The 22153-nt window shown below is 42.0% G+C and overlaps 1 protein-coding gene across 4 annotated transcripts in view; it reads left to right on the top strand.

Annotated features, from left to right (window-relative positions):
• Positions 1 to 1906: 1906 nt before the first annotated feature.
• The window catches only part of unc5a (unc-5 netrin receptor A), a 195830-nt gene continuing 175583 nt past the window's right edge, over positions 1907 to 22153 (top strand). For 2 of the 4 annotated variants that reach the window (XM_055224847.1, XM_055224845.1), the window contains exon 1: positions 1907 to 2407. In XM_055224847.1, coding sequence (XP_055080822.1) covers positions 2317 to 2407 — 91 coding nt within the window. In that variant the 5' untranslated portion in view covers positions 1907 to 2316. The remainder of the gene's footprint in view (positions 2408 to 22153) is intronic. The other 2 variants (XM_055224846.1, XM_055224844.1) reach the window with 1 other exon arrangement.

Below are 22153 nucleotides of genomic sequence, written 5' to 3'. Positions count from 1 at the left end.
TGACATCACAAGGTGGAACGGAGCATTTTGAGGTTTGTAGCTGTAACAGACTAATCATAAAGTGTGACTCAAACATGTGTGAATGAAACAAAACACAACTCCAGGTCTGTTTTTGATGAGATAACAGTATTCTACCACGACTTAAACCTCACACGAGTCCATTCCGTGTCATATCGAACCTTTAAATCACTTTCACTTTGATGTGTTTCTCACCGCACGGACTCGGACTGAGGAAGCGGCCACGGGGGAATTTAAACTGACACGTGTTTGAACAAATCACGAGCCGAGGGACTGAACCTTTAACCTCCTCGCCGAGAGCGTAGCACCGCGCTGTCCGCCTGTGAGTGCGGCACAATTACAGATAATCCTTAAAATTGTGAGTCAGAGAAACTTTGCCTCGGTGCGATGACGGACAGCCAGCCCCAGAAGTGTAACACAATAGACCTGTACACAGCACTTTGATGAAACTGGCCCTGCGTCTCTTTGGATCACATGTTTTAAATAATTCAGGGTGATACAAGAGGAATCTGTCTTGGCTTCTATGATTGATTGCAGCCGAACACGCTCCCAGTCTGCAGATATATTGTAACCCAAGCCATTGACGAGGGAGAAAATTAATTACAATGCCACAAATCGATGGACAGCCGTATGTGTCATCTCCCTCTAGAGCTTTGATTGTTCACTGAAGTCAGATAGAACGAGCAAAGGGCAAAAAAAATCGACACCCCCCGAAGAGAGTAGCCTATAGAATATGTAGCACGAGCGACGGAGCAAGGTCAGAACGTCTCCGACTATTCACAGCCTCTCCACAGAACTTAAATATTTCATAAAAAAAAAGCCAAGACTAATTCCATCTCTGCAAAATGCTAATGTATGAAAGCGAGTATTTATATACATCGGCAAATCCTCTCTTAAAATGACGATTGCAGCAAAAAGGCGTCACGCTGCGATGCCTCCAGCTTGCAGTCGTTGATAGGCCACGCGGCAGATTAGCCAAAATGAGAGGGATCGTTACGAGCGGCGGTGACCGGGCCTGAGTCACGGGGCTTTGTACAGAGGCCCACGTCGCCCCCGTTATGCCGCTGTCAGGGTTTGATCACACGGGCTTTGGAGTCATGTGTTTGGGCCTTTACACCACCGCTCCGCCTGTGACTTTGACCTTTAGAGAGGAGCCGGGGCTGGAGCGAGGAGTCTTAATGAGTTTGTATAATAGCAGCTCTCGATCTCAGGCATCATCCATCTACATGAGCCGTAATTAGCTGGAAGACAGTGGTCCAGTCCTGCTCCCACTGATTCTTCTGCTGACTCGCACGTGGGAGTGGAGAAATGGACAAACAAAGAGACAAAAAGCTCCAGTGGAGTGTATTAATAATGTGCTGTGGTGGTGCCAGGCCTTGTAAAACGCACGGCTGAGGAGTCTTATAATCACTCCACTGACACCGAGGAAATGAGGAACAGCCACGTGCCACATAAGTCACGGCGGCGGTCGGAGTTTGCTGACAGGTGGAGACTCTCGTGGGAGCACTAATCCTCATTCTTCTTCTTGTGTGTGTCCGTCAACACTGTACAGCACTGCAGAGATAAAGCACACACATATTTAAGTGAAACACAGTGTGTCAGGTGTGATGTGGGTCTGTGTGCACAGAGGTGTGTGCGTCATGATCCATCATGTTCATGTGATGTTGTACAGGACATATCCACGCGCACAGTTGAATCATGTCATTGTGCTGCGCGTGCCATCTGGGGTTAGTTTAGGTATGTAAATGATACTCAGAGAAATATCCCTGTCCAATGGCGAGGGGCGCTGTAGGACCACTCCAGTCCGTCCCTCTGTCTCTCCACTCCGGGTTTTGCTGCTCCGCCGCTGCGCGCTGCCTCTTTCCTCTCCACAGTCCAGCATTGCTGTGCAAGCAGATGTTTTGCCTCTGAAGCCAGTTCTTAGCGCATTCGGACAAGGTATTCTCTCAGTGAATCGTGCAAAGTGACGGCAAAGAGAAGAAACTGCCTCCGGGTTGGGTCTGGAGGAGACAAAGACAGTTTAGTGTTTGCAGAGTGATTCACAGAAGCGACGAGCGCGAGGCACCACTTCATTTCCTCCACCTGTGATGCGTTGTTCTGAGCAACGAGGACGCACGAGCGGGATACAGATGGCCACAGAACGGCACGAGGATATGTGCTGAGGACAAGAATTGGGCGTTGTAAAGAAAAGGCGTAAAGTGCCACAGTGGACACTCCTCGGACCTGCGCCAGCCCCGCGCGCTCTGCTCTTTCTCCGCGCTTTGCCTCTTCAAAGTTGGTTGATTAAACCGCACCAAGATGCCCTCACTTCTGGGCCCCTTTGTCCGCTCCAGACTCGGCGCTACGCTCCTCGTGGTCTGGCTCCTTCTCGACGGCTTCACCTGTGACGGTAAGAGCTTCATCCTGTGGCGTTGTGCTTAAGTGAACGCGTTAGTTTTGCGTGAATCTGCGGTATCAGTTTGTGATTCACACGCACCTTCAAGGTTACACCGGGAATAAACACTTCAGACACAAGGCTCAAACTTATCCAGGCGCAGATCAGGGGGCACGGGGTCCATGGGTCTGTTTCTGGGTCTGTTTCTGTGCCGTGGGCTCTATTTCGTGTTTTCCATCGCGCGTAAACGTGCACGCCCGTGTCACGAGTGGAAGTTGAGCTACACCTGCATGAACTGAGCCGGGGCTGTTCATCTGACGGCGCCGGGCGAACAATGAGGCTACTATCTGTGTTTTCAGTGTGTTTTCTGCGTGTTCTCTCAGTTATTTGAACCAGCTCGTGTTTTTAATAATCACATTTAAAGGCTCATCACATCTGCGCACTAGTTTGTTTTGTGTCCTTGCTTGGAAACCCTTATCCACTGTACAGCCCCACGTTTCTCTGCTCCTGGCCATTCATTCGTGCTGCATTTGCGCTGTGCTGACAGCTTTACAGAGTCAGGAGACGACCTACTCCCGCTGATGAGGTGCATTTTATTACAGGCTGTGGCGCACGTGCACACGCAGATAAAACAAAAGACATTTCATTCAGACAAAGACCTGCTCTAAGTGTGAGGGGACTACTACAGTGCGCAGTGTGTGTGCCATGCTCTGTGCCATCCTCTGCTCATGTTTATCATTTAAGACAAGGAATAAATAATGTTGTATTTAATTATTTGGGTGGTTTTGTTCTCCCAGTTGCTTCAGTCTCTTCAGTGTTTTGTTCTTGTTTCTGTGCAGATACTGAGTTCTTTACCTCATGCTCTCTCTTTTCCTTAAATAATCTAAATAATACACATTTTTCCATCCTCACACAGCTGTCCCTCACACTCCATTTGCTCTGCGCTTGTTTCCGAACTGTTAACCTCACCGTGGACAAGAACACAAACATGCTTATAATTGTGTCTCTTGCTTCAGGACGCACAGATGATGAATTAAAAAGGCTTTACTCTGGCATCAATTAGCAGATAATTATGAATATATTAGGCTTAAATCAACAGAGCAGCTCCGGGGAACTCGTATATCAACTTTAACTTTGCGTGTGGTGGTATTTACAAGTCACTGGCATCATCTGTGAGCTAAATGTTTGTCTTTTTTGGGTTTTATTCTGTCGCTATGGCCCCAAAACAAGCAATTACTCCATGTTTGGGGGCTTGTATGCTCATCCGTTGTTGAATCGTGCTCCCCTGGGTGCTCTGGTTTCCTCCCACAGACAGGACAAATGCAGCTTTAGGTCAATTTTAAAGCTCCCAATTCCCACACGTGTGATAGTGTTTGTACATTCTATTTGTTCTGTCTCTGATGGACCGCCGGACGCTGCCAGGTGTGAACGCTGCTGACCCTCAAAGTGCTGCGTAAGAAAATGCGTTTGTATAGATGCACAATTTTGTCAATATACGCTGGAGGTTTGTGAAAGCAGCACGAGGGTTTAGTTTATGCTGTTTAGACAAGGTTAGAACGTGGCTAAAAGTGACCGGGACGCAGCAAAACAACACAGCAGATGCAGGATTTGAGGGTATTCCACACGGCAATAATGTACTTTTATGTATTTTTTTGTATTTTCAGTTCGTACGCTGTCATAAATCCCTAAAAATGAAAAAAATGTAAAAAATCCAAAGTGTTTTAGCCTTGTACCTGCCTCAAGTTTAACTGCAAAAAAGCAATATTAAAAATTACAAGTTGTTTTTTAGCTTTGTATCATTTTGTGCATGATCTTAACACTCTGCTGTAGTAGTTTCTGTTCATATAAAGGTAAACGTGCACATATACAGTGTTGTTTCTTGCGGGTCACTCTTAGGCAGCCCCTTGTCCTTGTTCTAGCGCGGTACATACTCCATCATGTGTTATAGGTCAGTACAATCATGGTTCCGAGCTCCCAACACGGCGCACGGGCTGCTTTTATAGGACAGCTACAGAAATGGATGGGGAGGTAATTTGGTGGCGGCTCCTTTTGTACATCTGGGCTCAGGACGGGCTCAGATGGGATCAGTCCATCTCCACTTAGCAACAGGACAAAACGCTGACTCCACACTTGTCTCCGCCCCAAAGCCCACGTGTCGGCGTTGTGTTTTTTTTTTTCTTTTTTTTACAGCAAAACGTAATTGTTTGTCTGCGTGAAATAAGGTTTATCAGTCAGATTTGAGCTTTAGAATGAAAAAGAATGGGATGTGAATGTTTAAAATCATGTTTTTTCTTATTATTTTCAAGTTAATAACACAAATGCATAGTCAGATGTACTGTAGCTGTGTATTTTTGGGTCAAATCCAAGCACTTTACAGTATTAGACATGAAGAGTGCGGCTGGGACTGTCCTGAGCCATTTCAACCTGATTTGTGCAGTGTTTTCATTCTCTAATTTGGCTTTTGACATGATAAGTGCATGTTTTTCTTTGTTCTCTTGCATTATATTCAGTTTTTGTTGCTTTAAATCTAATATTTATGCTCCAAAATAAGCGTAACTCATTCGGTCATAGCGTTTTCCTGATATTCTCCCGTCTTAAAGCTTTGTCTGACATGTTTACGTTCTTCTCGGCCTTATAGAAAAAAACAGACACGCAATTTTCTCATAGTTTTATGCTTTTCCTTTAAACATTAAGCCGTGCGTCACCTGTCCCCAGTTAATTCCCGCTAAAAGACCATCCAAACACACAGTAAAGTAAACCGACCGACTGAAAAATCCTGGATATGTCGTTTGTTTTTCTTTGTGCCCATTGAGAGCGTTGCCAAGCAATTGTTGTCTTGTCTTCATAGGAGGGAGCTGGGGATTTGGTATCAGGCATTTTTCCTACTTGTGTGCGCTGTCAACCTTAGAGCAATTTCCACGGGGTGTAAAGCCCGTGATGATGCAAGTAGATAACCATTAAGTGACAACAAGCTCAAATCTATTGCGTAATATTCTCATTTCTAGATTTCCTTTTATTGGTACAGTCGTAATAAATGGCTGCTGTGCCAGATGTCCCTCGTCAAAACATTGTAAATCTTGTTTTTGTTTCGTCTTGTACAAAGAGTGAAACGTGTGAGATGAAGTTAACTGCAGAGACAATGAGCTGATCAGTGTTTTACTTTCTGATTTTCCGATCACATTTGCTTTGGTTGATTCTCAGGAGCTGGTCGTCTTTTCAGAGTTTGTTCTATATGAAATCTTGCGACGCCCACACAACAGTGAGATGGAAAAGCAGAAGTATTTAGTTTTGTAAATGTGTTTAGTAAATTGCACACATTAGCCTCTTTATGCACAAATACTGATCTGATGATCTGAGATGAAAACAGCGTCACAGTCGTGATTCTGAACATGAGAGCGGTTTAGCCAAACGCGCTGTTGGACTCACACATGAGCATGTTTGATGAAGTCTGTTTACACAAGTGTGTTTCTTTTCAAAATGTCAGAGCTTGGCACAGCTACGATTGTTATTTAATTCAAGGAACAGCAGCAGAATACATTTTGTGTTTGATTAATGAGCTCTGAGCTAATGGTTCAGCTTAAGTTGCGTAAAGTCAGAAACTACACGCCTCCACAGGTCGGTGTTAAACAACAGTGCCACACGCTCCGTTTGATTACAAATGTCCAGACGCCTTATCTTTCACTATGTCCCTTATCGTTTGCAAATGGCGGCTCGGTAAAGAGGGGAGAGGACACTGGGTGAGGCTGTGGGCGTTTTTGTTATTTTCTGCAGTCTGTGCAATGCCCTGCAAAAGGCACTATATCTCTGTCAAACTCTGCCCTTTTGTTTCAATTACCCCATTTCTGTGTTTCAGGCCTCTGTGAGAGTGCTTAGCAACTGAAGTTGGGCTGTTTCCCAATAGAAACGGCCCGCGGTGTATAACCTGTGGGCCGCTCTATCAAGGCAGCATAAAAGTGACCTTTGACCTGTAATATGGGATGAGATTACCTCAATGGAAAACGGGAGCGTAATTCACAGGAGTCGCTCGTCAAGGATCAGCACTTTGCAGATTGGCCTCAGTCTACGGCTGTGTTTCTGTTGCTGCTGACCACAAACACACCACTTTATTTTCAAGGCCACCGCGGAGAGGTCAGCGCACGCCGGAGATGAGTTCTTGGTCTTTTTGAAGAGCTTTGAACAACCTTTTTACTCTTACTCAAGATGCCTTTTTTATACAACAATGGCCATCTTGTGTAAAATAACATACCGACTTGTCCTGTGAACCTGAGATTTTAAATTTAACACGATTCCACCTGCGTCCACAGCTGCTGCTTCTCTCAGTGTCGTGTGTGCGGCTCATATTTTACCTCTACTAGTACAGTATAAGTAAATATATCACAGATTGACTTGAGATGAGCGTTTCTGTCAGACAAACCTCATGGTCCTGACGCTGTTTTCTCGGCTGAGGCTCGAGCGTCCGTGAGTTTCTGCTGGATTTGTATCGGGATGATTGAAGAAACACATCATCATACATTTGAAGTCCCACCGAGGCGAAGTAACGACGCACTTGTTGGGGCGAGGGGTTTTTTCTGGAGGCTCTAATCGAATGTTCTTGTCCCTGGGCCCTCCGTCTCTCCCTCTCTCCCTACATCCCTCGGTGCTGGGAGAGAGAGAGCGCACATACAGGGCTGACCTTGAACCTCTAATGCAGCTGTGTTCTCTCGATGGGAGAAGATTACTCCGAGCACACAACACTGGACATGTGAAGGTGAACGGATCAAAGTCAGGCCTGTGGAAACGTACTTTTGAGCTGTGTTTAATTTGGAAAAAAGTGAGATTTAGAGCTCATAAAGCGGATCGAGTTTGTAGAAACTATAACGACAGCGACTGACATTTGTATCGCACGACGAGCAAATCAAAACTTCATTCCGCACCTGGCCACGTGTCCGTACAGTTTTATCGTAAACTGATAAACGCGGGGCCCCCCCCCAATCTGCGCCATCTGCCCCCTCCAAACCGTCACGTTCTACATTGTCCCGCGAACACGACAAGTCATCGCTCGCATCGATTAAAACGTAAAGTCAAATTTCATCGTCATTCTAAACGTGTAAGGAGATGCCGCGTGGTTCTTCGCTGGTCAATACTCGGCTAATGGTTAATTGGACATCAGTCAGCGTTAGCGGAAGTGCCCGGATACCCCGAGGTGTCTTGAGCGGCTCATATTAAGCGAGAGTGTGGGATCCTTGGGGTGCACTGCTGGCCTTTACTTCGGGCGAGGAGGAGGAGGAGGAGGCGGCGATGTCAGGGGACGGCCCATCTGAATGCAGTATGGAGCGTCGTAGATTAATAGTTCCTTAGTAAGACCACCAGGGAGCGATGTGAGAGCCACTTACACTCCGTGCGGCGGGTGGGATACGAAGAAACTTTGAAGGTTACTCGAGTTGGCGTTTTTTTGTTGTTAAAATGTCACAATCTGTAAAGTATTATTCACCTATTTGTGAGGTTATTATGATCAGTTCAAACTTAAATAAAACTAATTTAAATTCATAAATCACAGCTCATTGTTTGTCCTTTTTAGCGCGATGGGCAAAAGTCATAATTAGAAATGACCCAGGGCTACCTAGACAGGCGCTGCTGGCACCCAACAGGCGACAGAAGCAGAGGGAGGCTCGGCACAGACCGGCCCAGAATATTTGTCATCTTGAAGTGAATTTGTTGACAAGACAGAAGGCACAGTGACCTTTCCTAATTATGTGAATGTGTCCAGAGCTGAAGCCTTAGGCGAGCAAATACTCTGAGTCAACACAGCACCAGGAGCAAAGCGAGGGCCGGCCAGGCTGCGGCGTGATGGGAGCGACTGCGACTGTGGGCTCATAGCTGCTTCTATTAATAATTTAGTGTTGATACAGTGGCGTAGTTTGTGTCACTTGTTTCACTATAATCACACTTCCAAATGCATTCCTCAAAACAATATTCTTGTCAACCAAAATGTGATTTCTTTTCATACAAAGGGAGTGTTATGAATGGACTTGCAAAGCAGAACCGTGACTGTCGGGTGCAGTTATTTCATTTTTGTGAAACAGATCAACATCCAGAAGAGCAGAGGTCTGGTTGTTGTTCCTCACCTTTGTGTAGTGACGGTGCAAAGGTTTATGCTTTTCTAAACACAACTATGTACAACAAAAACACACTCTGTACTGCTCTGTAGTATTTGAAGAGTAGTACCTCTGCTACCACTGTCTGAATCTGTCAAATGTCAAAAACTCGTTACAAGTGGGTGTACATCCAGCACAGATCTGCATCATTTTGAATAAGAAATATAATTTCATATCTGAACGTTCACAGAAACATAAATCTTCATTCCTGGCAGTGACTGTCAGTGAATTTTAAAACAACAAGACGAGTCGAGTCGTCTATTGTGGAGTGAGTCATTTGGCTGCACTTACTCTACATATTGGACTTGTTTAGTAAGATTTGGCAAACAGCTCTGCTCCAGTGCACGGGGCATTTTGACTCTAATCCTGTGGAACATAACAGTTATTAAGACGCCGAGCTCTGGAGGTTACACATAAATGTGTCACAGTGACATCAGAATCCTAATAACTTCTACATAATGGCTTTTGTAACAACAAAAGGCACCGTCTGGTACATTTATTTTATTTCTCTTTATTTGTAGAGGGAGAGCCCAGTCGGAGCCCTGTTAAAGTACAGAACAATACAAACAAAAACAAACCCAATCACTAAGTACATAAGCCCATTTAAAACATTAAAACAGGAGCAGGTGTGAGGATAAATGTTTGTAACAGATTATTATATTGCGTTTCTGGCACCAAAGTCTCCAGTTTTGCTCGTCCTTGAAACATATTCTATTTTTGTGAAGTAAAAACAGCCAAAAGTCTTTTTCTCGTCTCAGTTCTGTTGATCCTTAGACTTATGTGAGAATGACATAATTAACACATCCCCAGTGCTGATGGGTAATATTTATGATGAGTTTATAAAAGCGCGTCCGACACATCTGTTCATTTGCTCATTATTATTGTTGTACAGGTTAAGTCCGTGGCAGCAGTCGCTCGGCGCAGATACACTGACATTAGCAGAGACGCCGTGTGGGCGGAGGAAGATCCACCGCAGATCATGTTGTGTCAAACTGTTTTTATGAAAGCTCCTCTGTTTGATACTCGAATACTTCCATTTTACACAACACACTACACCGAGAAGTTAAACGAGACACTGACAAAGACGATGAGTCCTTTCCACAGAGCCGACGGGGTAGTTCTACCGCGGATCCGCTCGTCCCGCTCGGCTCATTCTCAACGAGGATTTAGCCGAGTCTGAAATAAATCAATATTTAAATATCAGACAGAGGACAGCGAGTCACAGATGGATGATCACAGACGGAGTGTTAAGACCTTTACGACGATGTAAGACACGCACTTAACCGGAGGAAACATGTTTATAAAAGTAGGTATTTGTGTCTCAATGCTAATGCTAATGCTAAGCTATTTGAAATCTCATAATAGAACAAAACAACGTTAGGAAAACACATCTAACGACAAGTCTATTCTTTTTTTATGCAGATTGTAGCGCTATTTTAACATCACTAATTCATTTTAGTGTGAGTTAGCATTAGCATTAGCTTCAAGACACAAATACGCTTCCTCCAGTGAAGTATTTCCATCGTAGTGAAGGAAGTCTGTGATTATCCATCTGTAACTCACTGTCCGCTGCCTGGTTTTTAAATATAGATTTATTTTAGCACAACTCGGCTAATTTCCAGTACACAACGAACGGAACAGGAAGTGCAGCGCCGCAGTTTTTTGGGAAAACCAGAACCAAAACTAGCCAAGCAGCTCCGTGAAAAGAGCCCGCTGTATAAAACGTTTAACTGTCGTGCTATTTATTACAATCTAACTTAATTAAAACGTTGTTAGTAGAAGAAAATACTGCTTTTAATGCCACAACCGCTATGATTACTACAAAATACTGCAGTACGTCTGTTTCTACAGCCCTGATAATGCGGAAGATCCTCAAAATGACGTTAGTTTTAGTCACGATAAACACTTTACTGACTTACGGTTCCATATATGTTCGATGGATCACTCTTTTTTTGGGGTCAGTGTTTATCGTAGGGACTTTTTCTTCGCAGTAGTCCTGACTTTTGTGTTATTTTTCTGCTTTACCGTTCGATTTGCGCTGCGGAAAGTTGAATAAATCACTTCTATGACTCAATATAGATATAAACTAACTACAAAACTGTTTATTTATAGCTGTTTGTGCTTTTTTTTTTAACCGAGAATCATTTTTTGAGGATAGTTCTGTCGTTTTTATTGCGTCAGTGGCGTAAATTCGTGACAGGGTTAACCTCAATGATGGATACTACTACTACTACTACTACTCTGAGCTGCGCCGTCCTCCACCACAGCTTAATTCACATAGTTTTTAATTAGTTTGTGTTATCTTAAGGACGGGCTGACGTGCGCTGGCCAGTATTGTGGATATAAGGAGGTATTTGTGCCATGCGACTGCTAATGACCAACCGGGTGTCCAATTTGAGAGTGAATGTAGGCCAGCGCCTGACTGAGACATATTAGCACATATCTCTATAACGGCGCTTTTAATGACTTAATTTGAGGCGTAAAAACCTTTTTCCCCCAGAAATACCCATCACTCATTAGGTAAAGGCCTTGGAAGATTATTCATCTCCATTATTTCTGATATGACAGTCTAATTGGAATTGAGAAAGTGACGGTAAAAAAACCCAGGTACCAGAAGAGCTCGGTGGAAAATGGATCCTTCTGATTTACAATATCTTCACAGTATGTGGTAGGAAGCCGCGCGATGGATCCCCAGTTTGCACCTAATTACGGAACGCTATGGAAACACACTGGGAATAAGAACAAAGGTGGGAATACCATGTCATGTAAGTTTCCTGTGATGTTTCTGAGCTGTCAAGTATCTCAGAGGTTTAAGATAAGAGTCGAATTATACTGTGTTTAGCTGTACGGCTGACACTCGATGTGAGATTTGAGGGCCTCTTATGTGTTTGTGGTGCGGTCAATAGCAGCAGTAATCTCTAAACCAGTAGATCTTTGGTTTGAGTCCCAGTTTTCTTGCACCAGCGGCTTGAGTTAATAAAGAAATCCAATCTTTTTAATGTGCTGAGTGTCACTTATCACATTTACTCGAGTTATTTAACATATATCTTACTTCGTATATTTGATGTCTTTTGTATGTGTCTAAAACGTACAAACAAACGCCTCTAAACCAGTAGATCTTTGGTTCAAGTCCCAGTCTTCGTGCACCAGTGTGTGATGTGTCGGTGGATTCTGAGTGCTATGAGTTAATAAAGAAATCCAATCTTTTTAATGCATCGGAGAGTTCTGACTTGCCTGTTCAAAATGACATTGCCGTTTTCCCATTACTGTTCACTTTATGGAAGTCACGGCGCTGATTCATTGCAAAGCCATATGCGATTTAGCTTCTTTTCTAATTTCCAGTTCTGCTGCATGCTCTGCATATGGAAGTGCGCCGCCATTTTCACTCAAGTGGTGATTAAATAATGAAGTTTTGTGCCGAGTCAGGATGTTGTGTGAATGTCATTGTTGAATAATGTTTGCGCTGCTGCGACTTCCACTTTTCTGCACAAATCTTCATTTACCTGTCCTCATCGATCCAGGATTTATCTCACTTATGTAGAAACACAGAGACAGGTCCAATACAGAACGAGCCCGACTCGTTTTACTGCACATCGTCTGGCACTTACCTCTTTCTTTTAGCTCATCCTTTTTCTCTGTTACAATACCATGGCTATTCCACTTATCAGAACAGAAAAGAAACTTGGTATACACACACCACACAATACAATTCTTGTTTTATTCATGGAAAACCTCATTTTACCAAGTTGCTTTAAACGCATTTGCACTTTTTGTTGCCTGCCTGTTCTTGGTAACAGCCTGCCATTTTGTGTAAAGCCTGCACAGATGCAGAGAGCCTGCTCAGCCTGGTGAATTACTAGTGCCTAAAGCAAACAGTGGGGCCCAAGCTCCCGCAAGTAAGAAGCTGCCAAGCCCAGCCATTAACAGTCTATGGAGAGGCCAGTGCCATTGTCTCTGTGTGGTGTTCAACACAAATGAACCACTGACTGATGCACTGTTTGTTTGGCCACATTAAGTCGGCCCACCACATTTCACCTAATAAACACAAGAATAGAGATTGTGGGCTCTGGGGGTGGGTCTGGGGCTGTTTTCCACGGCCGATACGCTGCACGCTTAACGCTGATTTTCCACTAATGCCTCTAAATCATGGCATAAGCATTTCACTTGAAGATATGCTTCTACAACGCGGCGTTTCCATTTGAGGGCAGTGAGGCTTGATACTTCCTCCTCTGAGTTTCTGTGACGTCGGGCTGTACAAATGATCGGAGTCACCCCAAGGTGTTTTTTGATTTGTGCTGAGTGCCAGTTATCAGCCGCAAACAGGCCGTGTAGCTGGTCTCTTATCATCCTACACAGCCGCTATGTGAAAACTCTGCATGTTTTTGAGCTCAAATGTGATGACAATGGTCCTAAACGCAGAGACAACACACACACACAAATATGCCACTTCCAGCAAAATGTTTGTGAGCCCCTCCTGCACATCGATGCCCATTTTTGTGTCAGATTCTTGTGTGTGTGACGTGCGGCAGCGGCTCGTATTGAAATAGCTTCCAGGGGTGTGTGGAGTGACCATATACTTGACAGTTTGTACATTTTAAAGGGCCCGTGTTACCCCGCTTTCTGATATGTGTGATAATGTTGTTTTCTCGTCAAAAACAGACCTGGAGTTGTGTTTTGATTTCATTCGCAAACGTTTAACACGCAAACCTGCAGATTTAGGCCGAGTTCTTCTTCTCTCAAACTGAAAACGCTCTGTTCCACCTTGTGATGTCATCGTGTGGTGATACAGGAAGTGCTCCGCTGTGTTTTTTAAACTCCACACACCTTCATTTCTAGAATCATTTGGATCATTTCAGCTCTGGAATTGCCCATTTCTACTGAACTAAAGGTCAAACGTAGGCGGATGTTAACTTGAAATCTACCACTTCGTGACATCACAAGGTGGAACGGAGCGTTTTGAGCTTTGGAGATGGAAACAAACTGATAATAAAGGGCTAATCAAACATGTGTGAATGAAACAAAACCACAACTCTGACTCTTTTGAGCTTCAAGCCGTGTTAAAATGCCACTTTGAGTCGATTACCAGACATTTCTTCCTGTTTTGTGTTGTGTCTTTTGGCAAGACACTTAAACCACCTTGACTACGGAGAGTTTGACACCTTGACTGAAGTACACGACCAGTCAAATGTTTGGACACGCCCTCTCATTCAATGTTTTTTTTTACTACTTTATACATTTCATACATAAAGACGACATAAAGTTATTAAAAGAGCTATTTACCTTTGTCCTTGCTTCATAATTCCATAGATCTTACTTCATATATTTGATGTTTTCTGTATCTAAAATGTAGAAAGTAGTAAACAAAGAAAAAAAAAAAAAAGATTGAAAGAGGGCGTGTCCAAACTTTTGACTGGTTGAGCTAGAAAACAGTATCTGAAAATACCTAACCCTATAGCGTCGGATGCTTTCGCCGCTGATCGACTCACGATTGTGGACTTTCCATCACCGTAACTCCGCAAACAATCGTGCTTCATGTAAATTCAAAATGGCGTCTCAAAGCGGAGGCATGAGGCTCTTTAAATATGTTACTGTCAATACGGTAATGCGCTATCGCCGTCCCTCGAAGACGACCAATTGGAGCGCGGTTTTTCAATGTGTCAAAGGAAAAATCGGGATGGATATGTAAAATGGAGGTAGTCGTGTGGGGAAAAAAAGGCAAAAGTACAGGGTGATACTTCTTTTAACATGATTTTTACGGCTAAAACGAAAAGTCTAGATGAGATATAATGGTCTATAATGTGTTTAGTCCTTAAAGGATTAATGTACACGAGTTAAATCTACTCATAATTTATAGAAAAGATGAAATACGTTCACTTTCTACCCTCCTCTGTCTTGACCAGTGCTTTCGCTTCGACCAGAACAAAGGTGGAGCCTGGAAGCTGTGGCTGGGCGGGGGCGGGGGGCGTTGTGACACTCTCGGACCACTCGAGGGCACCGTCCTGTCCAGAGCGCTGTCACCAAACATCACTGTCGGCCACGCGCTAACAACATCTCCAGATTGTGCGATGAGGAACAAAGGCTGCTGGGAGACGGGAGACGGTATGAAGGGGGGAAAGTGGGGCGACCCCATTAGGGCTGTGGGCCGTGGTTTGTGACAGCGTCCTGACACGTATGAACCAAAGAACAATTATACAGTGGAGTGCTCCGAGCAAATGCGGCACATTCTTTATCAAAAACCAGTGAAGAAGATGAGGCGGGATTGGAGGCATAAGTCTGGACAATGGGACGTGTGCGGTGCTTTTATGAGGTGTAGAGAAACGCGTTAGCAAGAGGTTTTTGAGTAATGAAAATGCGTATGACACGATTTTATGTTTTTCTAGTGATTACATTGTTTTGTGTAGGACCTCGACTAAATATTTATCAGTTTTAGATCAGTTAAGTGGCAGTTTGTTGGGGAAAAAAGTACAATAGTGAAATAAAAACCCCAGGATCATGTAGAGGGTTAATACGAACATTTAAGACCAAAATGACGAGTCTGACAGCAGCAGAGACAGAGAGAGGACACAGTTTTAAAAAAACAAAACAAAATATAAACTGAAAAAAAAAAAAAAAATCTGTTAAAAATAAACAAAAACCCCCCTCAAAATTACAAATATATATATATAAATAATAAAAAAAACTTAAAAATAAAAAAAAACACCTCAAAATTAGAAAAAAATTAAAAATAAAGGAAGAAAATTAAAAAAATTAAAAAAAACATGCAAAAACTCAAAATAACTAAAAATAATGGACTAAATATTTATCAGTTTTTGATCAGTTAAGTGGCAGTTTGTTGGAAAAAAAAGTAGAAAAGTTCAACAATTCAAACATGTAATTTATGCAAAAGGAACCTGCCTGGAATTAGCCTGATCCTTACGAACGTGCAATTTAAACAAGTCGTGTTTTTTAATATTATGGTATGTCACATCTGCAGCCCGTGTCCAAACAAATAAGGTAAAAACGTAAACAAAACAAACACAAAAATAACCGTTTTAGGGTCTAGCCTGTCGTTCCCATAGACTGTTTATATAAATGGACGTAGCTAACCTGCTAGCCACCGCGTTCCAAACAGGAAGTGATCATGGGCGCGCTCTTGGCTCCATCGACTCTGGCTCCAGTTCACTTTCTATTGAAAAACTGTGGCTTCTCTCTCTGTACCTGCTGCTGTCAGACTCGTTTTTTTGTCTTAAATGTTCGTATTAATCAATCAAACTTTATTTCTATAGCACCTTCCAACAACCAAAGATGACAAAGTTTTGTAAAACATTAAAAACAAAATTAAGAACAATAAACATCACACAAATAGGTCAACAAAGCACATTACACCATTAAAATAAATAAAGTGTCACAGGGACAAGTGATTAAAAGCCATTTTAAATTTGGCTTTGAACAAACGCAGGTCAGTGATGGAACGTAAGTATTATTATTAGTATTAACCCACTTTACATGATCCTGGGGTTCATTTTGAATTTATTTATTTTTTATTTTTAGTTTTTGCTTGTTTTTTTTGTTGTTTTTTTTTGGTTATTTTAAGTTTATATTTTTAGTTATTTTTATTATTATTTTTTGTTATTTTTAGTAGTTTTTTTTTTGTTTTGTTATTTTTTTTTTGTTATTTTGAGTTTATTTTATTTGTGTCCTCTCTCTGTACCTGCTGCTGTCAGACTCGTCATTTTACTCTTAAATGTTCGTATTAACCCTCTACATGATCCTGTTGCTTTTATTTCACTATTGCGTCGGTAAATCAAGCTTATGAACATTAATAACAGACAAATCAGACGCCTTCTTGCTTCTCACTGGGGTCCACCTCCTGCTAAACCAGTGGCACGAGCAGAAAGAGGCGTTACCTTCAACATCCTCGCTCCTGATTGGCTCTTTGGTTGCTATGACGCTCCCGATCGGAATTTCAAATGAAGCTTCTTGCACAAATCAAATACATTTCCAGGATGTGTTTTCATTTGAGGTTAAACTCGTGCGAGGCCGTCACAAAAGAGAGAATCTGCCGTCACACGACACTGGCAACACATTATTTTAATAGTGTCTATGAATAGTCACTTAGGCCTGTTAGTCATATTCAAATGAGCGTTTTCCCGTCAGAAACATCATGTTCAAATGCTGTCCAAATAATGGTAAAACAGATAATGGCTGTATTATATCAAAGATGAGGTCATTTATTATTCAAATGGATGGAGGAAAACAACAGCCTACAGCTTTCCAGACTTTGACACAGATTTACACAGTTAAACATGTTCTGGTGTGATGCATTCATGTTTTCTCAGTGTTATTTTGTCTGATTTATGCGTGTAATCTCAAATGTGTTTTTCAAATCAGATTCAGTAGAAAATGACCTGGTAGAATGTCACTATTTTTTATGAATGTCCCTGTTTTTATCTACTTTTTGCAAAGCGTCACATGAAAACAACACCGAGCGTCTGCGTTTCTGTCTCTGGTCTGAAGAGTCGAACACTGACCTGTAAAAACCCATTGTCCACCGCCGCTGTCGGCAAACTCCACTTTTATTAGTATTATAAAAGTTTTTCTAAAAATAAGCTTTATCTGTTTGGATTACACTCTGCTGTGGTATTATGATCCGAACAGCACAAAGGTTGCACAACTGAACTTTTACAATTCAGAAATCTGTTTAATGGAGTCTATTGTGAACACAAAAGTGGACTGAGCGAGCGCGACGTCGTCCACAGCGTTCAGCTCCGGTCAAATGAAGCTCATCAGGGCTGGAGCGTTTATAGAGACTCTGACTGTGAGTATCATAGCAACCAAAGAGCCAATCTGGAGCGAGGATGTTGAAGGTGACGCCCCTTAACGCCCACATGCTGTCAATCAAACGTGTTGCTAACGCTAACAGGAGCGATCTCACGGAAAGAAGGTGCCTGATTGGTCTGTTATTAATGTTCATATCTTGAGTTACAGACACAATAGTGAAATAAAAGCGCTAGGATCATGTAGAGGGTTAATACGAACATTTAAGACCAGAATGACAAGTCTGACAGCAGCAGTTTGAGAGAGAGAGGACACAGTTAAAAAAAACAAAAACAAAACAAAACTATCTCAACATAACTAAAAATAAATTAATTAATTAATTAAAAAAACTATTAAAAATCAACAAAAAAACCCCTCAAAATTACAAAAAATAAACATAAATTAAAATAAATTAAAATAACAAAAAAATTAATAAAAAAACAAGCAAAAAGTCAAAATGAACCCCAGGATCATGTAGAGGGTTAATACGAACATTTAAGACCAAAATGATGAGTCTGACAGCAGCAGTTAGAGAGAAGACACAGTTTTAATAAACAAAACAAAAAATAAACTCAAAATAAAATAAAATAAAAAAAATCTCAAAATAACAAAAAAAAAAACAATAAAAAAAAACGATTAAAAAATAAATAAAAAATACTTTAAAAAACTTAAAATAACAGAAAAAACAAACAAAAAAACAAAACAAGCAAAAACTCAAAATAACTAAAAATAAACTTAAAAAATAAACTCACAATGAACCCCAGGATCATGTAGAGTGCGTTAATACAAACATTTAACACCAGAATGACGAGGCTCACTGCAGGTTAGCTACGTCCGTTCTTATAAACAGTCTGATTGTGACACGACTGCTCTTAATTCTCGGCTTTTAGACCACATGACGCGTACTGTTATTGTGGGTTCTCTTCTTCATAAACACGTCTCTGTTTGGGGGAAATTTGATCAAATATGGACTCCCCTGAGGTCGTGTCCAGTCGTCTGCAGTAAACCAATGTCATCGATACATTTGAGATCCCCACGTCTGCGCAGCGCTCGTGTCCCCTTATGACCACCCTAATGATAAGAGAAAGGAGCAGAGAGCAGCGATAAAACTTCATTAAACAAACCCTTGACCCTTGGGACACTAGGTTGATCTATTTCCTTTAAGTCCCTTCCCTTCACCAAAAGAATGGAGATTGCTCTGTTAGATACTGGCCGCCTATCGTGCCATCTTTAATTTAGAAATGCAGGAGGACCGCGCACGGGCCAGATGGTTATCCACCTGAGCTGTCTGTCTTGTCACTTTGCGCATGTTAGCTTGACAAAAGTTGCCTTTGGGTCCATATAAATAGCCCTTCAAAATCTTTCATTACGTCTGACCCAGGACAACGCCGTTACCGTGTCGAAATTAGCCGAATTTGACAAAAGTATTCCTCGCCTCGGCTCGCTTCTTTCTCTGCCGTTTCCGATGAGGCGGTAAAAGAGAGAGCGCACGAGGGCGGCCAGAAAGCGGCTACGTGGAAGACGTGTCTCCATCAAGGACACTTAGACTGGGGTCTGGTTAGATCAAAGGAAAGATGGCCTTCAGAATAATTACGCAGATAAGCAGGCGGCGGGGCGGGGCGGGGGGGGGCTGTCTCTTTCCGAAGTCTCCCGCGTCCACTCGTGTAGCGTTCAGACGATCCGACCTCCCTTTAACGGAAACGCGTGGACTTTGTTTTTCCAGTGGTCGCGGAGTCAACGTGAGTCACACCTTCAAACACAAGGGTTTTAATTTATACCGTCCCCTCGTGAGCAATGACGATGATGATGATGATGTCGTCTCCACGCATTTCATTTTTGGGGCTCGGATGAAAAGGCCAGAGAAAATGCAGCAATTTGTCTAAAAGGAAGAGAATGGGATCGATACGTTTTTCATTACAGTTATGTTTTCATACTGCAGTCGGGGCAGGGAGCCGGGGCCCAGTGAATGATACATTAACGATCCCGTCCTCTCTCTCTCCCCCCCCTACGGCCTGTCACTGCGATGAGGGCGATCAAGAGCCGCGCCCCCCCCGGTCAACAGCAGCTGCCTGTTTTGTCATTGCAGATTATAGGCAATGTCGTCGCTTTGCAGGGGGCAAATACCACAGGCCTGATCTTTGGGAGCGCCGGGTTGTTGAATAATCTGCTCTCTCTGTGTCCACTTTGAGGCGGAGTTAAGCTGCTTAGCTCACGCCCCAGAATATACGGCCCCGGTTGTCATTGTTTGATGACAACTCTATTATTTTTTACTCTCAAAATGTGGAAGAAGTTTAAACACGCTGCGTACTTAACCTCCTGAGACCCGAGCTTTAATAAAAAAAAAAAAAAAAATAAATAAATAAATAATAATAATAATAATAAAATAACAACAACAATAATAATAATAAAATAATAATAATAATAATAAAATAATAATAAATAAAAATAACAATAATAATAATAATAAATAAAAATAACAATAATAATAATAATAAATAAAAATAACAATAATAATAATAACAATAATAATAACAATAACAATAATAATAATAATAACAATAACAATAATAATAACAATAATAATAATAACAATAACAATAATAATAACAATAATAATAATAAAAAAATAACAAGAATAATAATAATAAAAAAATAACAACAATAATAATAATAAAAAAATAACAACAATAATAACATTAAAATAAATACAATTTAAAAACAAAAAATATTCTAAACTCTTAGAAATATTCAAAATTGAACATCTTCTTGTTGTTGTTCTTCTAAAAATTTGCATTGTGGCCTAAACAACCCAAAATGTGTTGTCCACAGATGAGGACACCAGGTCTCAGGAGGTTAATACTGATGTTTGGAGAGGGGCGGAGTTTGTGGATCCATCGGCCGTGTCTGGACGTTTTTCTTGACTTCGTTGAGTGTAAATCCATAGACCGGGGCGTCAAACTCATTTTCACCGAGGGCCACTTCCACAAAATGCTCTCGAAGGGCCAGATTTTAATTGTAAGACAGTATAAATGTAACTAAATTTAACCAAACGTGATGTAAAATGAATGCAACTACTTTTTAATCTCGTTAATTAACCGTTTCTATATTTCTTACTCATTCAAGTTACAAATATTGCGCATGGATTTGCATAGATATGGAAAAACGTGTAACTGTATCTCCTGATGATCTGATTTATTTATTTTTATTTAACCAGGAAAGTCCCATTGACGTTACTAATCTCCTGGCCAGTTACATCACATTTCAACGCATCACAAAATGGATTGTTAAAAGCGAATTACAAATCATAGACTTCATTTCCAAACGTTTCAACATAGATTTAAACTGAACTATTGAAGTCAGTTCTTGTAATTTCAAGACTTTTTTATAAATAATTCCACGTTAAAGGCGCAGAATATTGAAATGCCACTTGACCCGTCTCTGCGCGGACACTCGGGACGGAAAAAAGCTGCAGTTTTGTGATGGCAAAGCGTAACGTCCATCTGTTTTGAATATACGTGCAGAGATATGGAGGGAGCGGACCCGTAATCCCTTTGTAAATGAACAAGCACCAGTGACTTGGAGTGTCCAGCGCCGCCCCACACGTGTGAACAGTTCAGCGGTGTGTCCGAGGCTGATGTTTTAAGACAGTCATACCTTTTTATTGACCTCACACCATTCCCCTCCTCTCTCCCTCTGTAACAAACCTCACGTCACCTCCGTCTGCAAAACCGCCTTCGTTCACCTCCGTAATATCTCCAAACTCCGCTCTTCTCTCTCCCTCCCTGCTGCGGAGAAGCTCGTCCACGCCTTTGTCTCCTCCAGGCTGGACCGCTGTTACGCTCTCCTCATCGGGATCTCTGGCAGGAGCGTTCAAAAGCTCCAGTACGTCCAAAACGGCGCCGCCAGGGTCCTGATGCGGGTGCGTAAACACGAGCACGTCGCATATTGTTTTAAGCTTTTACATTGATTTTGAATTGTCTTCTGTTTTTAAAGTCTTTTTGCATTGAGATTTGATGTCAAATGTAAAGTGCGTTATAAATAAAATGTATTATTATTATTATTACCTCGTCGTGGGCCACATAAAATGACTTGACGGGCCACATTTGTCCCCCGGGCCTTGCGTTTGACACGTGCTGTAGCCTAAACCGTTCGGCTGAAGCTCACCGAGGCGAGAGCAGGTATAATGGCGGATTTGGAGGCGAGTATCATAGCAACCAAAGAGCCAATCCACTGGTTTAGCAGGGAGCGGCCGCTTAGCAACACGTTTAAATGATAGTTTTGCTAACGCTAGCGGGACAAACCTCAAGGAAAGAAGTTCATATCTTAATTTATGGACAAAACGGCAAAATAAAAACATCAGGATCACGTAGAGCAGGTCGATACGAACATATAAGACCAAAATGAGACCGGAGTCGACGGAGCTGGGAGTGCGCCCGTGATCCTATTTGGAGCGCGGCGGCTAGCAGGTTAGCGATGTCCATTTACATAAACAAGCCATTAATACAAGCCATTACATCGGGCACGTTGGGCACATTTACACGGCCAGTAAAAGTAAACCCAGCAATTACATCAGATTTTGTTGTTTTTTTGTTGTTTTTTTTGTGTGTTTTTTTTTTGCCCTTTGTTGCATCATGTCTCAGGAGTGAACGATTAAATGTAACGTATATTTATCTGACATTTGAAAACTCAGACTAGTCCTGTCAAGTACGATATATCACTACAGAGAAATATTGCGATAAACGATAATATTGAAACTACTTTAAGCCTGAACTGACACAAAGCAGGACGCTCATACTAAAGATACGTTTTAAATGTACTGCATAAAAGTACT

The sequence above is a fragment of the Periophthalmus magnuspinnatus genome, chromosome 10, assembly GCF_009829125.3.
Source record: "Periophthalmus magnuspinnatus isolate fPerMag1 chromosome 10, fPerMag1.2.pri, whole genome shotgun sequence".
Taxonomy (NCBI): domain Eukaryota; kingdom Metazoa; phylum Chordata; class Actinopteri; order Gobiiformes; family Gobiidae; genus Periophthalmus; species Periophthalmus magnuspinnatus.
The sequence above is the reverse complement of the archived record's forward strand: the minus strand, read 5'-3'. Positions and strand labels throughout refer to the sequence as shown.